Here is a 17,466-nt window from a genome sequence, read left to right as displayed (position 1 = left end):
GAAGAGCGGAAAAAGGACAATTTTCTGGGATCAGGCAGATCTTGCATATCAAGTACCCACAGGTATTTGAACAAGAACAGGAACAGCAAGGGAATTACACTATTTTTTATTAATTTCTAGTAAAAAGATCACTGAAAAACACTTAACAATGCATGCAGCCCAAAATGGTCCCATTTGAAAGAGGAACATGCCACTAATCCCTACTAGGAAACAAAATAAATCCGGAAGTCATGATTCTGCTACTGAGATAGTTCTAAGATACTTCGAGGTGTAATTTCTTTAACAAAAGCAGCAAAAATGCACAATAAAAAAAATATAGTGTGCCAATACAGGGAAGTTATTTATTTACGTATTGTATCCCATTTCTGAAGCCACATTAATGACAGATTTTCACTCTAGCAGTTCTAAACCAAACAATACTTCTGGCCAGTTTCCACCAATTCAAACACAAAATACAACCCAGTCCCATCTGGTGCCTGTGGTGAGAAGGGCTGCCCACCACCCAGCACTGCTCCAGACTCTCCTGGGTAGAAATGGGGTAATACTTAATTCTGAAACACGTAGATCTTATTCCTTCACTTAGAACTATCTTCCTAAAAACTTCTTAAAGTCTAAGGTTTCTATCACCATAAGAACATTATACAATGCAGCAGCAAAAGAAATAGTTTCACTAAGTTCTTTTAAGGATTCTGCAGCCCTTTTTGATCCAACCACTTCCATTGGTGGTTGGAACTAGATGATCCTTAAGGTCCCTTCCAACCCAAACCATCCTATAATTACACAAGGAATTCTGCAGCACTGAAGCTACAACACCACACTAAGAGACACTTCCTGCACTCTCCAGTACAGAAATCTCTGGTTTTGGCAAAACCTTTCCACCATTAAAACCATTTTACCTTCACATACTTCACTTAAGTATTTACTTACCCCCTTTGGTTCCATTTCCCCTTACACCATCTCATAAGCAGAGGGAGCAAACAACTACCTTAGACACTATATAGCTCTATAAACAATATGTTTAATTAGAGAAAGTTAGAGCATATCAACAGATTCGAGACAAATGAATACTAGATTTCTTTCCTTTTATTTAATTAATCTCATTAACCTCAAGAATTTTAATTAACTTTACTGAAATCAACACAGTTTGCTTACACGAACAGGATTTTTTGGAGAGCTACAATAAGAAACTCGGTTGTAAGTCTCTAGACTCATTAATGGTGCAAAAATAATTAGCAACTTCTTGATTTTTTGGTATTAAGGAAAACATCTGTGCTGCTTATTTTTCCCATTTAGCAAAGCAATGCAAAATTCAGGATATTTGTACTGCAGAATACATAATTTCATCGTGTTGCTATCACATTAGAGAAGCTGTGTAAATCAACTGAACTATACAGATCACACATATGGTTCTGCCTTATTGGAATGTAAATATAATGCTCAAAAATCTATTTACTTCTTCTGTTTTATTAGAGCACTGTTAATAATGTATTGATGAACATTGTATACTCAGATGTACTTTATATTTTCCTCACACCTGTCCTTCAGGAAAAATATTTGCAGCAAACTGTAAATTAGAATAACAGAGGTGCTACAGCAAAAAAAAAATCTCCACCACTAAAAGTATGCATTTTGCTTGGATTTACATGAAAGATTAAAAATGGGCTAGCTATTTAGTTTTGCTACATATTAGTACTCCTTTCACAGTAGTGACAGAATAGTACCTGGAGAATTAGTCCTGAAATGAAATCCAAGGCTGCAGATCCCACACACTAGCTGCAAACACCTTCATGTGTTGTATAAACAATCACTAATAACTTTTCTTTGAATACCTCTTAGGTGTGACCTGCCCAGAACTGCTCTTCATGCAGAAGACCTTCCTTGTCTGTATTCCCACTCCACAAGTGGCTTCTCCACTCCAGCTGATGGTGGCATTGAGTGCAGTCACCAGCACATCTTCAGAGCAAGAGCTCCAGGGAGATGTTTCCCAGAAGAAATGCACACATGGGTGATCATTACAGGCACGGTGTTCCTGCAGGGCTCGGTCAGGGGGACAAGCTTTTCCACCTGGAAAGGGTCAAGAGAACACCCTATTTTATCTTCTGGCATATGGCAAAAGGAAGACATGGAAAAGTAAAAAAGAATGTCAGGTTTGCATAATATCTTGTCTTTTTTTCCCCATTAAGAAAATAAATAAATAAAGCTGTTGACCTTTATGGCTGCAATAACAACCTTCTAAAATATTGTTTCCCCATTAAACTAGCCTTGCATAAAATTGTGTTCCAATGCATAATGGAAACAGAAATAGGCAAAGTATATTTCTGAGTTACCTTATTGATAACTCCTACACACAGCCAAGTTAATTCCATTTAAATGCCAGTATCACTCAGCAAACATGCAATTAGGTTTAAAGACAAATTAAGCATTATTTTTATGCTCATTCTCCTTGCTAATTTCCCAAGGAGGAACATCTCTTTCTCGTATTTGGACTCTATTCACGCGTTGCCTTAAAGATTTGAGCTGGTAGAGGATGCTGAACTGTAATGATAGAGGAATGCATCAAATGATACCAAATCTGCAAATCAAGGGGGGAAACTTGAAAGACAGGTCTTGAGCATAAAGCCTTTACGTTCTGAAACACCATCCTTCAAACTGGTGTCCAAAGATTTTGCTAAGCTGCTGCACTTTGTCAGCAACTGGTGATAAATCCACAAAGTACAGGAGTTTGAACAGCCTCCCCAAAGCATGACACTCTAGCCAGCAGCCTGAATTTATCCCATGAAAGCAGCAGATGTTCATAGCTCAAAAGCCAAGGAGCAATGCAGTGAAATTTAAAAGTAAGTGTTCTCATTTTAGGAAGAAAGAAGTAAAAATTACTAAAATCAAAATCATTCTCATCCAGGAGGGAAAATCTGGCAACTTGTGACACAGCCAAAGTGCTGCAGGTTTTGAAAGAACTGGAGTGTTGGGGGCAGATACCACGAGCTTCAGAGCACCTTTACAGCCTACGAAAATCAACAGGAGATGAAGGTATTCCACTCCTCAAAGGGATGTCTATTGCCTTGCAGGACTGAGCCTCCTCAAATGAGGTATGACCCCAACTGGCCACAATGAATAGCAGGGAGAAAAGAAAAAGAGAGAAATTACCTAACACACTGATTTGGATAATCATGTCACATTAACCTTCATCTTTTCATGAAAATGGACTGTTCCACATAGTGTTCAGTCTCAGAAATGTTTAATAGGATGATGGAGTAGAGAATGCCCCAGGTAATTCATTTCCTGAAGATTTTGACTTGGCAGAAAAAAAATGAAGACCAGTTTTTGTTCTCGCATGTTTGAGCACATGTTAAAAAAATAAATAATTGTAACAAGCAAATGGCAAGTTGTCTGGTCCATTTGAAAAAAAAAAATCAAAAGAAAATAACCGCCTCAAATTTTGAACTTCCCAGGGAAAAATTAACGTACCATTTTTCAAAAATACCAATGTTAAGGAAAGTCTCTTAAACAAAGGAGAGTAGTAACGAGGCAGTTCTAGCTTAAGATAATAAATACCACATGGTCCATCTAACCTAGCAGTTTGCCTGCAACACTGCAAGCAGGAGGTGCTGTTTAGAAAAAGCCCAAGAGCCTGGTCACTCTCCAGCTCATTGACAACATTCGTACAAGGAAAGCTGAGTAAGAAAGAGGCAGAGAAAGCAAACAACTTAACAGTGACTTAGTATTGCAGTGATAATGGTATTAAATCTACTTCCACTCTTCAAAATTTCCATTACCATCTGTATACAAATGTGAGATTCTCCATAGCAAACCATTACACCCATTGCTGAAGATGCATAAAAAACGTTGGGGTGTTTGATTTTATTAGCTAAGGATTCCTTTCCGAGAAACTTACAGTATTCAGTTCAAAATATACCATTTTTAGTTTAGTGTCTTTCAGGCTGAGGCGATTGTGCTTATGTACTTCCAGAAATCACTTCAAAACTTCACCTTCATAATTCTATGTTTATCTGTTATTTGCATTTCGTTATTTCCATGGAAAATAGAAAGCCAACAATATTTTTCATTTTAATTATCCTCTAGCTCCTAGACTTTTTTAGTAGTAGTTATTATCATTCAATTAACAGTTATTTTCATCCTGAAGAGTCTCAATTTTCTTCACAAGTGTTTATAAGGATGTTTATGTGAATACAGACCTTTTGCATGAGTAAGGGTTTGCAAGATCAAGTCCTTACATTGCCCTAGAAACAGTGGGTGGCTTTAATGATAATTTACAAAATAGCACTTAACAGAGCTTGTCCTAGACTAGATTTGCATCTAAAAGTGTTTTGCTGCTGCATTAACTGCACATAGTTTTGGCAATAGCAGGTATTTTGTGTCAACAAGGCTTTAGACTGTTGGACCTGTTCATGTTTTATGAATTTTTATGCACTTGACTCAAGACCTTTCAAATTCTGAGCAATAAACCAGCACATAAATTAGCTACCATAACTGTAGTTAGAAGACTACACTTCTAATATGAAATTGTATAAATAACAGTTTGATGCTGATATGTAAATAACCAGATAAATGATGTGTCCATGAAGATCCAGAGGAAATCACATATACTCATCAAGAGCTATTTACTTACTTAGAAAAACAAGAAGGTCAACACATTCTAGGTCTGCATTAATAAAATAAAATAAACAGGTCCTTTTCTGTCTCCCCAATTTTTACAGCTCACTGTTCTTCTCTAAATCGTCAGTAACACGTTCCTATATAAAGACACTCACATGATGAGTCTCTGTCATGCAGTAATTTTATTGGTATAGGATTCAGCTCTCCTGAAGCAAATTCACACCCAGACTGGCCCTTAATAGACAGTAATTCAGAGGCTGAAGTAAATAATTTTTAACTGTGACAGAATTTCTCTAACTGACACCTGCATTAACTCAAGCCCATAAAGATCTCTTAGTGCCTGGGCCTGATGCACAGACAGGCATGAAATGCTATTGCTCATTGCTGCAGTACTGGGATTAGCTCTGAACACAGTTTGGTTGAGGAATGCAAGACAACATATTAAAGGAACAAACAGTGACTAATTCAAAAACATCTCCCACTCACCCTCAGCTGGAAGGGCCAAGATGGACCTAGTCCTGCTTTGACTGCCCTCTGCATTTTTACTGGAGCATGAGTGGGAACATGGAGACCACGAGGACCACTCGCTGATGACACAATCCATGGCACAAGGGATTTCACAAGCCACAACTTCAGGACGGGGAAGCTCTGAGCAGAGGTGATGTGGCACTTCTTCACCTGGAGCAAATGAAACAAGACAGACATGGAGGGAGGCACAGCTTGGTTCAGTAACTATGGTCTGCATCAAACAGACTAACTTTATGTCAGACTTCACCTGCCCATGAAGGAATATACTACAAAAGAGCATGTGGTTAGGCTTCAGGCTTGAAAGACTAATACGTGAGCAATTAACTTAAATATTTCTTCAGAGAAGCAAAGAAGAAAATATGTTTCAAGTTTGGTGCATGACATCTTGGCTGCAGTCCACTTCATGAAGCAGGCAAGCACAAGGGATGAGATAATTCAATCAGTAGGAAGATGTAATACCAACTATCAACAGAACTGTTGATAATTGCCCCATATTTTCTAGCAATCTCTACCTACAGAACTTATTTCCACAATACAAATCGTGCAGATTCCCCAAGTCGGATTTCTTTTGCCTGTATGTATGATCTGACAGATGTCTTGGCCCTTCCCCTGCAACCTCACCAAAATAAAACCACTCTTCTTTCTGACTCTTGCTTCTCACCCAAAAACTAGGAGGTCCAAAATCTGTTGGACCAGCCCCATCCAAGGGAAAAATACTTTCTGTTGGAGATGACCCAAGGGGCCTGGACCAAAGCACCTCTCCTGATGAGAAGCATCTTTCCAAACCCCTCTAACAAGAAGGTAGAGCACTAGAGACTGGTGGGGAAAAACCTACCAACCAAAAGAACCACTGTCAGAAGAGCAGCAAAAGAAAGCACATGAGGAATGGCATGTGGAATACAGCATAAAGAACTATTGGTTTCAAAAACCAAAATACAATCTATTTGTTTCTTTTTAAAATTAGAAAGAAAATGTCCACAAATGTTAGTAATTACATAGAATTGCAAGGACATCACAACTCCTAGAAGTTCATAGAACATAACCCTTTTAGTACTGAATTACGCCTAATGTCTTACAAATACATTGTGAGCAATGAGCAGATACCACTGGCTTCGTTACACTGTTTTATTGCTTAGTTTATCTGGATCCTCATCAATTTTCAACTACATACCTGAAATTTCTGGAAGCTTAACTCTACCTGTTTATAAACAACAAGGTCACACCGAACACTACCTCTTCCTTTGCCCTTATAATAGTTACAAAGCTATCCTTTGAGATTTCTTTAATTATAAACCTAGGAAAAAAAACCAAAATTATTATCCAGGCTCAATTATACATTTGCCCTTATAATAGTTACAAAGCTATACTTTGAGATTTCTTTAATTATGAACCTAGGAAAAAACCAAAATGACTATCCAGGCTCAATTATACGTAAGAAACAAAAAATTAAAATTTATATTGGCAACAACTGCCTCTTTCACCTCACACTCTAGGAACAGCTCCGTAACAAGGCTGCCCAGGATGCAATTATAACTGGGAGGGTAGAAAACTGTGCTGCTTTTGCAAGGCCCCACATATACAAGTGAGTAAATAAGAGAGGCAGGCTGTGAGCACATAAAGCTGTCAATATCACAGTGGTATTAGCTGCAGTTGCATCCCTAAATGAAGACAGGCTCATCGCTCTCGAGGCACAAATAAAACTTTTCAAGCGTATTATGAGAAGGAACAGCAGATCCAGCAGGCAATCAGACTGCATGATATGGTTAAAAATACTTTATTTTTATACTCCCTTTACTTTGTACACACCTATGCTCACCCAGAAAGGCTTAATGTGCTCAGCCTTTGCACTACACTCCCTACACACAGAGAACATCCCTGCAAACTAAACTCAGTCCCAGATTCTCTTTGCCTAGCCCCTATCACCACTGCTGCTTTGGATGCTCACATAATGCTGAGAACTACCTTCAGAAAAAAAACCCACAATGTAAAAACACCAAATAAACCTGTAAGCTTTATTCCAGCTTCCTCCCCAAGTCACTTTAGTGTCAAAATCCCTGCTAACATTTTGACAGTTTGTCTGTACGGCAACAGATAACAGGAGGGTGTCCTGGGCAGGTGTGAGTTTAGGAGTCAGTGGTACAGGAGCATCAAGAGATTATATGCTTTGGTGAAGTAGGGTGAAACATCTCTCCCACCACTGACACTGACAGGGGAGCATCTGGACAGCCAGCAACAGGCTTCAGAGGCAGAAGGAATGAGATGGGACATTGGTCCTGCAGGCTTGCCCCAACCCCTCCATCCATACCACAGGTTATCTCCATTACATATAGACAAGAGAGAGCCATAGTGTCCACCAAATTCTGAATTTAGCCCAATTTTTCCACTAATCAAACTGTGCTACAGAAGCAAACATCAGAGAAAAACCCACTGGTTGAAACCCAGGAGAGCCTTTCCACTGATTCAATATGACTTTCCAAAGCTTGAGCCACTGTACTAAGAGGATGGCTTAACACACTTGGGTCCCCTTTGGCGGGACTTTCTCCACCCATGAGCTCAGGTACCACATATTCTGGAGTGACCATCCTGTGGGGAAAGGAGACAAAGGAGCAAAACACACTTTCAACTTCCTCACTCCATGATTTCTTTTCACGCTGGATTTACAGCAGGTGACAGCAACAGCAACGCTGCAAACAGAGGCTGCAATTCACAGTTCCTCAGCACAGAAAGGAAGCTTTGAGTTTTGTTATAAAGAGTTTACCACCAGGTGCATGAAGGTACAATTCAACACTCACTTTGATTTACTTTATAGCTCTATTCGCTGTGTTCAGGTTTAATTACTGCCTTCTATTACTGCAGAAAGGGAATGTTCTTCTGTACCAGCAGCCTGGCAGAGAATTCTCAGAAAACTACTGTATACTACAAAGGGAGGTAATAATCCTTCATTTTCCATGAAAAATACTAGTACAGGATAGAGCTCAAATGTGCTTTATGCATCGTCACAGATTTACAGGGCATATTAAATTCTCCAAAGCTTCCAAACTGTCCACCCAGTACCCTGAATGTGCAATACTTATCTCAGATATGCTCAATAATCTTTCTAGATCTTTCTATAATCCTTACATGCACAAGTCTATTCTATGGGGCCAGAGAGGATCGACCTAAAGGTACTGAGAGTGCTGGCAGAAGGGCTCATCATGCCACTCTTCATCATTTACCAGAAGTCCTGGCTAAGTGGGGAGGTCCCAGGCATCTGGAGGTTGGCAAATTTGACACTCAGCTACAAGAAAGACTGGAAGAAGAATCCAGGGAACTTCAGACCTGCAGCCTGACTCAGTATCAGGGAAGGTCATGGAGCAGATCATCCTGAGAGCATAAGTACATGCCATCACCTGTGAAACACAACTCACAACATCCAACTTCTGATCTGCTTGGGGTGTAAGAGTTGAAACAGCACCCTCAACATCCCAGGAGCCAAAGTGATCCCTCTCACATGCTCTTTATTTCATGACTTCAGCACAGATTGGCCTCAGCCTTGCTGAATGCATGCTTTGCCAAAAGAAGTTGTAGTTCAGAAAAATGTTACGGTTTCCTATTCAAAATGTTTTATTGCAAGCATCCTGACCAACTCTAATGGCATTTTTTAAATTGATTGCCCTGTACTTGAATAGTTTAGTGATTATAAGGCTAAATACCCAAGATATACTCACCAGATAGTATTTTATAGGAAAGATTTAATCCATTTTCTTCCGAAGTCAGGGTGCAGTAATTACAAAAGAGAAGACAACCATGGCATTTTTGCTAATATATTTGCTAACAAAGTTGATCACTGCTTAATGTACCAGTCCCTCATTTGAATTCTTTAACAAGGCAACAGAAAAGCTACATGGAGAAGTACCATTCTGAGGGGAATGATTTCTTATTCATCTAAAAGCAAACTAAATTCTTCCCAACAAGGGAAATAAAACAAGGAATGACCTAAACCCCTCCTTGAACTAAAGAGCTTTTTTTTTCTTCCCCACTAACTTAAGTTTTTTTCATTGCTTTTTCAGATTCAGAAGGAGAAGCCACTCCCATGGTCCTGAATAATGCACTCCATGGTGAGGCACTGAACCAACAGGAATGTTTCCTTTGGAATCAGTCCAACATTAAACTGCATCTGTCTGTTTTACACACTGCCTTGCAGCTCTGGTGCATTAGTCTCATTCTTTCCAGTGACCTGTTGTACTCATCTCTTGTGACATAATTTTTAATTACTCCTGCCAAAGACATCTCTCCTAGCTCAGGAAAAAGGGAATGTCCACTGGACAGGACACAACTAAGGCAGCAAAAATACAAATCCCATCAGGCAGCAGTAATCAAAAGATCAACTCAATAACAAACCAAGTGTTCTCTTTTTGACATTCACCACTACACCATGCTCAATTTTAACAGGAAAACTTGCAAAATTACTTTGAGGATTTGAAGTTTGGCACATGTGTATGAAAGCCTCAAGTAGCCTCCATGATTGGGAAGGGCTGAAGAAGGAAGTGCATTTCAGACTGTTCTGCATTGCTACATAGAAGTTTAGAAAATTTATTTTTTTGCGCAAATGACTCTTGCAAAAATGCTGCATATTTAATGACAATTACCAGTTTGCCATCAATATTTCTCCTTGTAGCACTTCAAATTATTCAGTGGAAATAATGAAGCTGTCATCTAAAATACTATGCGTATCGTAAAATTTTATGTCCCACTTAAATCTCAGAAAAGAATGACAATAAACTTTGATTAAATACTTGCCTGTAACAGAATAAGATATCAACAGACAGCAGTAAATTCAGAGGAATTCCTATTGACTGTATGCCAGCCTTCTCACAGCAACTGTGTTCAGAGAAAGCTGTCTGCTGGCAATATCCTGGCCTGGGCATCTCATCAGCTAACAGAAATGTTACATTTAAACGCAGTAAAAATCAAATGACAACAGGAGAAATTTGTTATAAACATCTTGAATATCTTCATCTCATCACAGCATCATAGACATTTTCTTCCCATGTTGCACAACCAGCTTTAGAGATATCTTAAAGCACCCATGGCATGACACGTTCAGTTGTCTCTGGCAGGAGAATGTCACACTTGGCTGAAATCTCTGGCTCCAGGTTGACTTTTCTTAATGCCAGTCAACAGGTAAGAACATCGGAGAAGAGCAGTGTCAGTTTGTCAGGGAGAGCAGTGGTGTATGGAATAAATTTAATTGCAGTGGTCCATCACTGCTCTCAGAGCCCCATGGAGGGGAAGAGGAATGCGAAAGCAATGAAGACGAATGGAGGTCAAGAGCGTGAAAGAAGGTGAAGCCGTGAAATAGAACAAGCCATTCACAACAGACAAGAGGAAACAAACACTAATAAAACCAGGACATTCTCAGAGAATAAAAAAAAAAGAAAGAAAATAGATGAGAAAATCATTAAGGTTTGGAGAAAATCATTAAAGCGTTCAGTCAAAAGACTTGGTTAAAATGCAACTACGAAGATAATACATTAGATTTAGGAGAAAATATTTTTAACCACATAATGCACAATGAAGACAAAAGGAACAACAACTCAGGAGAATGAGGAAAAAGGAAAGTAAGACTAAAAATACAAGAATGAACAGAGTCAATGAGAATAAATATGGAAAAGAAATGTATGTCTGGAAATATGTTAAGAAATCCACATAAAAATCAAAAGTCTTGCCCAAATCCCTGCATCACTGGCCACAATCCTGTCCCTTACCTATGTCCACGTGATCATTACAGAAGATATGAGAAAAAGTTGATGACGAGTATGGAAAAAAAATTGGTATTTGTTTTACTTTCCTATACATCCTCTACTTCAATTTAGACTGCTTACCCACAATTGTTTTCTCTCTTTATGTAAATGCACAGAAGAAAATTGATTTGTGACCCCAAGGGAGAGGCAAGAAAGCACAGCACAGGGGAGGCAAGTCAGCAAGCAGCTGCCAAGCCTGCAGAGAACATCCCAGTACACCTCCACAGAGTATTGCACAGCAGCTACCATGCTCAAGGTTAAAAAAACTAAGACACCTGCATGAGGTTACCTACATAGGAGATTGATTTCATGTGCTTCCTATCCCACACAGAAAGACAAGTTGTCATTTAAGGGAATTTGCTGCACATTCACCTGCTGAGCTTAGGCACAGAAGCAGAATTAGTTCTACCTTGTGGCTGTTTGCACAATCCCTCCTGAATTAAAGAGACATTGCTCACGTGGCAGCTGCAAGTAAACATGGGTTCACTGTATCCCCAGAGAAGAGCACGGAAATTCAGGCTGCTGTTCCTGATAATTAACATAGTGCAGCAATCTGAAAACATAAAGTATAGGAACTCAACATAATCCACATTAGTGTTCTGAGGGCTTTTTTCTTCTCTTTCTTTGCACTTTTTTCTCCATTATCCCTCCTCCTTGTAAATGAGGGAATCTACACAGGTGGGTTGATCAAGACTGATTGCAATTAAGATTTATTGTTGAAATTGCTGCTATGGTATAATTGAAACAGGTGTCCCTCTATTTCCCTCTCTGTACTGCTTTGTTCCAAATGCTAATCAACACAAAATACTGTCGAAACCAATCACAGAAATAAGTCAAACATATTAAAATATCATAAAATACACATATATTTCCAAAATTTTAAGAAAAAAGTATTAGTAGAGTTGTTTATTCCAATAGCATATATAGTCTTTGTCTTACATATTTTTGCAGTGGGGGAGAATAATTTTAGTGGAAGAATTCAGGCATTTTAGAAAAAAGTAAGGTGGAATTTTATTCCCAATGTCTCACAGCTGTAAATTCCCAAACATTTCATTTTTGAAGACTTAAAGTATCAGCTTCACTCTCAAAACTCAAAAGAAAATTATAAGGGATTTATCACAAGTGGCAAACTAATTGTGCTCTCACACAATAAGTGACCCCAAAAAGAAAAGTTGTGTCTTCTTACATGAAAAGTGAAATGCTTTTATACCTACTGGTTTGATTATGATGATTTTTGTTCAGATTATGCTCCTCTTAATAATGACATGCCTTGCTGGCTTGCTCATAGCCATCAAAAGCCTATGACTGACTCTTATCCAAGAAATATTCCCAAAATAAACCTACCAATTTGCCATATATTGGGAATAGCTGACTCTTTTTCTCTTCTAGCCCCAGAAATCACCCCAAAAGTGAGTTTGTATTAACACAGGACACTGAAAAATTGTAAACAATAGTGCAGCAGATGAGGTTGATCTAAATTGGCAAAAGTCTTGGATGCTAATGGTAATAAATAATTGGAAATACCATCTGGGCTCTTTAAAAAACATCTTTCTCCAAGTCTGCAATTGAAACTCTACAGAAAGAGGATCAATGCAAAAGAAAATGGAAACAGTAAATTAAAATTAGATTTATGCCAACTACTTAAAACTAAGAGCTCATTTAGAAGCAGTTAACACAAAAATGTGTTCTAGTTCAGCTGCAGAGTCTGGCCTAATCCCATAAAGCAACTCTGAGAGCTCCCACAGTCCATCAGGAAATGTTCACACCAAATACTAGGCTATTTTTTATTTTTATTATTACTACTATCTTTTTCAATTCTATCTCTAATTGATTCACAAAACTCAGAACAGAGCTTTAAAATATTGCAATAAAGAAGAAAATGTACCCCGTAGCATAGATGATCATCAGTCAAGAGTCCAGATGAATGTCTGAGATGTGTTCTTGACCAAAGCAATACAAATAGCAAGCCATGACCTTCAGTTATTGAGGAAAACTCCCCAGTCAACATGCAGCTTTAGCCAAGTATCAACTATGCATCTAAAGTGCATAAGACATTTGTCAGCTGGGTTAAGTTACTTCTGGCTAATGTACCCTGACCTCTGCTTGAACCATTTTTACATAATAAAGCTGTGAATTTTAGAAAGAGCGTTTAATTTCCACTGTATTTTGCATAGATCATTTAGTACTTAAAATGGGGATAAATCAAATGTAGGAAACACAATATTAACAATATTTTCTGTGTGTTTCCACTTTGCTCATGAGGTGGAACTTTAATTACATCATCAATAACCATGCCTGCATTTTCAGTCAGTAGTGCATCATTCCTCAAGTGCCATTTAAACTGCATTTGGTCTCTAAACTGCTCCACCCTCTAGAACTGGTTCACTGATTATATTGGAACAGCAGCCTCATCCTGCTTACAACTCAGCTACAATGGCACCAAGAGGAAAATGTAAAGTCAGGAATCACTTAGAATGACCTAAAATGGTTTGTTTAGAAACAGGTTTACTTTAAAAAGTTTCCTTTTATTTTCTGCTGCCAGGAATGTTATGTAGATTTAAAGGTGACAGCTGTTTTGGAAATAAAAAATAAAAATCAGCATTTTTCCCAATTATTCAGAGTTCAAATTGTCTCAAAAACATTTAAAAATGTAAAAGATGGCATCTCTGACTACATGTTTTGCTGGGGGGGAAGTATCATTTCTAATGAGGGTTTCTAGAAGGAAAACTCTCCCAGCAAGCAGCATGTGAGCTGATAGTTAAGATACATTAATTAAAAGGTGACAAATAATATATCTGATAGAGCATTTTATTTTTTAAAAGTGTATTATTCTTTAGAAGCCTTGAGACACAACTTTGCCTGCAGTTTGCTCTCAATGTTACTAGCCCAGGTAAGGCAGCACACTCCAATTCCTTTTTAGCTTGGCTGATGAAACTATTTCCCATGAAAATGCTCACTCTGTCTCTAGGCTGCTAATGGAGACGCTGCTGCTTGGCTCTTTCATAGAACCATCAGGGTTGGAAGAAACCTTTAAGAACATTGAGTCCAACCATTAACCTGTCACTCCACTGTAACCCTTAAACCTTATCTTCCAGCACCAGGTCCAGGTGCCTCTTAAACACTTCCAGGGATGGTGACTCCACCACCTCTCTGGACAACCTATTCCAGTGCCTGAACAGCCTAACAGGGAAAAAAATTTCCTAACATCTAATCTGAATCTCTGCTGTCTCAGCTTATGGCCATTCCCTCTAGTCCTCTCCCTGCAGCCATGGCAGGAGAGACCATTCCCCACCTCTCTACAACACCTTTCAGGTAGTTGTAGAGAGTGATAAGGTCACCCCTCTTCTCAAGCCTAAACAAACCCAATTCCTTCAGCTGTTCTTCATACGACACGTGTTCTACACCTTCTATGAGCCTCGTTGCCCTCGGCTGGAGTCATTCCAGCACTCAATGTCCTTTTTAAAGTGAGGGGCCCAAACCTGAGCACAATACCCAAGCTGTGGCCTCATCAATGCCGAGTACAGGGGGAATGCCAAGTATAGGCATTTATACAGCAAGATGAAGCCTCCTCACAGTGCTGGCTGGTGCTACAATCCCAACCTGGGAAACAGGGTGCTGCCACCAGAACACCAACACCATGGCCCCAAGAAATCTCTGCTCAGTGGGTACCACTGACCCTCCACCACAGGATCCTTTCAGAGTTCAAACATACAAATGGTCTGGGTCACAGCAGCTGTGGGCAGGCTCTGGCACATCCTGAGCTGGACTGCTGTCATTAAACAAGTCTGCAGCTATCTCATAACCAAAATAGGGTGTGGTGTGTACACACTGCAGCTGCTGTTGTTTCCCAAATTAAGTGGTGAAGCTAAAACGTGAAGACTTGTATTAAATCCTTCCAAGAAAGGCCATTGTCCATGCATTGGTAGTGTCCTTATGGTATGCCCTGGCCTCACAAAGACAAGAGAGGAAGATGTCAGAGGACAAAGTAAAGGGATGGAAAGTGGGGAAAACACAGGAGAAGGAATTATCTTTGAATCCAAAGTTTCACCAAGCTGGGGCTTTCTCAGAGAGGCTGAAGCTGGGACCATGGGCTGTGGTAGGAGCTCAGACAAATGAAGTTTGCCAAGTTCCAAGTCCCTGCACCAGCAGCTGCCCTCCCTCACTGTCCCAGTCCTTATTTGCTCCAAAGTAGGAAGAAAAAATCCCAAAGGACCCAGAGAGATACCAACCAGTCATTCCCTAACAGATTTTCCAGCTCCTGTTGGAGAGCTACTACTTTAACTTTGCTACTAGATTAAAGGAAAACACAGAATCAGTAAATGAAATCAAATGAATGCACCTCACCCCCTTTTTAAACAGCCTGCAGTGTCGAGGCTGTCAGGAGACATTTGGACATGCTTTTCACATATAAGAACAGAAACACAGAAACGAGAGAATATCTGGATAAAATCTGGTTTTCTACCACTAAATTTCTTTGTGTGAAAAAAGCAATAACCTCTCTGCAACTTAGAAAATATTTCTGTTCTGATTATTCAGCTATTAAAATAGGAAAGTGTCATTTTATGACAATTGCTTTTGGCAGGAGATATTTTACACTTATATTTGCAAAGAATAGGTACATAAGGAAGAACAATATTAAAACCTTCAGTGTTAATCTGTATTTTCAAAGCTAAGCACATTTTGACAAACTTTCTAATAGACACTGTTCAAAATTCACAACATATATGAGCATGATTACATTACTCTAATTTATTTTTTCTCCTCTCATGCACAGCAATAAAATTTTACCTTTGAACTTATATTTATTACAACTTTTACTCTATGGAGGGCATGCAGGCACAGAAATATAATAAAGCTCAGCTAATTCCATACATTATTGAAATCCTAACAGTGCAAATGGTATCTTACTGTCTTCATGCATACTTAAAATTCCAATTCAAAACCCATTTCATTAAAAGGGCTGGTTAAGCAACAGTATATGCTTCTTATAAATTTGTAAATTAATGTAGCAGAATTATATTTTAGATATTCAGAAAAAAAGTAGGTAATATTAGTGTTTGTTTAGGTGTTGCAAGCAAAAACCTGATAGATCTTAAATAATTGAGCACTCCATCCATCAGTCTCCTAAGCACTATAAAAATTTAGAGATGGGAAATACTAGAGAATAACCTTTGCTCACTCACAGGCTGCTGCAGACTGGGTCTAATTCCACTGACTTCCCCAAACATGGAACTGCTGGAGCAAGTCCAGAGGAGATCACAAAGTTGTTAAGAGGACAGGAGCATCTCCTCTATGAGGACAGGCTGAGGGACTTGGGGCTGTTCAGCCTGGAGAAAAGAAGACTGCATGGAGACCTCAGAGCAACTTTTCAATATCTGAAGGGGCTACAAGGAGCCAGAGAAGGACTCTGGGTTAGGAACTGCAATGATAGGACAAGGGGTAATGGCTTCAAGCTGAAGGAGGGAAAGTCTAGATTGGATGCAAAAAATAAGTTTTTTACTGTGAGGGTGGTGAGACACTGGCACAGGTTGCCCAGGGACATGGTGGCTGCCCCAACCCTGGTGGTGTTCAAGGCCAGGCTGGATGAGCCTTGAGCAACCTGATCTAGTGAGAGCTGTCCGTGCCCAGGGCAGGGGGTTGGGACTAGATGTAAGGTCCATTCCAACCCCTAAACTCTGTGATTCTCTGAAACTGGGAAGTGTACAGATACACAGGATCGCTTCGAACTAAATGAAGCAATAACAGGTGAAAGCACAGAAAGAATTTAGACTGGGAAGATCAGGGGTCATCAGTACAACAAATGATACCCATCTAAGGAAAACATCATGACTAACTTACAACAGAAATTCTGGGCATCCCTTAAGTTGGTGGATAGAATAGCAACTGATATTGCAATACAAGTCAGTAAGGGAGCAGCTCATGCAGTCAAGTACATGAGAAAGTGCAAAAGTTGACTCAAACTGCAAGTACAATATTGGCACAACCTCCTTTCTCTCTTCGCAAAGGTCACTTCGCACATTAGCTCCAGCTTCATTGATTAGCAGCTGAGATAACAGCCGCTCACACACACCTCAGAGTCATTGGGAAAAGAGACAAGGGGATGACTTTCTGCATACCATGTCCTCATCACATTTCTGGTAATTGTTCAATCACAGATAAGGCACAAATAGGGGAAAAGCAGCAGAACAGAGTCCTCTAAAAACATTAACAGAAACAACAACCTTTATGTTTGGCACTGAGGCATCAAAAATGATAGCTATTATTACTGCTGTAATTACATGGCTGAGACTCAGAGGAATTGCATTTTGCTTCCCTGGAAACACGGCCACGTGTTTGACAGCTCCTAAACCCATAGGAGCAGATCTCCCACCACAGCCAGTTTGCAGAACACCTGCAGGACCAAACACTTGGGCACCTGACGACACACTTACAGAAATGGTCCAAAGGGCTTCCAAAGCAATGGGGTCCATCACCTCCATCCTCCTGGAGACAGACACACCATGCCAGCTTGACTACCACAGGCAGCAAAATGATCCACCAA

At 39.5% G+C, this 17,466-nt stretch overlaps 1 protein-coding gene across 1 annotated transcript in view; it reads right to left on the bottom strand.

The window, feature by feature from the left end:
* The window catches only part of LOC103802483 (thrombospondin type-1 domain-containing protein 7B-like), a gene marked incomplete at both ends in the record, with an annotated part of 77,789 nt that overhangs the window by 7,429 nt on the left and 52,894 nt on the right, over nucleotides 1–17,466 (bottom strand). The window contains 2 exons of the mRNA XM_009074963.1: nucleotides 1,830–2,064; nucleotides 5,101–5,292. Coding sequence (XP_009073211.1) covers nucleotides 1,830–2,064; nucleotides 5,101–5,292 — 427 coding nt within the window. The remainder of the gene's footprint in view (nucleotides 1–1,829; nucleotides 2,065–5,100; nucleotides 5,293–17,466) is intronic.

Source organism: Acanthisitta chloris, unplaced genomic scaffold, assembly GCF_000695815.1.
Source record: "Acanthisitta chloris isolate BGI_N310 unplaced genomic scaffold, ASM69581v1 scaffold17455, whole genome shotgun sequence".
Taxonomy (NCBI): Eukaryota; Metazoa; Chordata; class Aves; order Passeriformes; family Acanthisittidae; genus Acanthisitta; species Acanthisitta chloris.
Note: the sequence above shows the minus strand (reverse complement) of the source record. Positions and strands in the feature narration are given on the sequence as shown.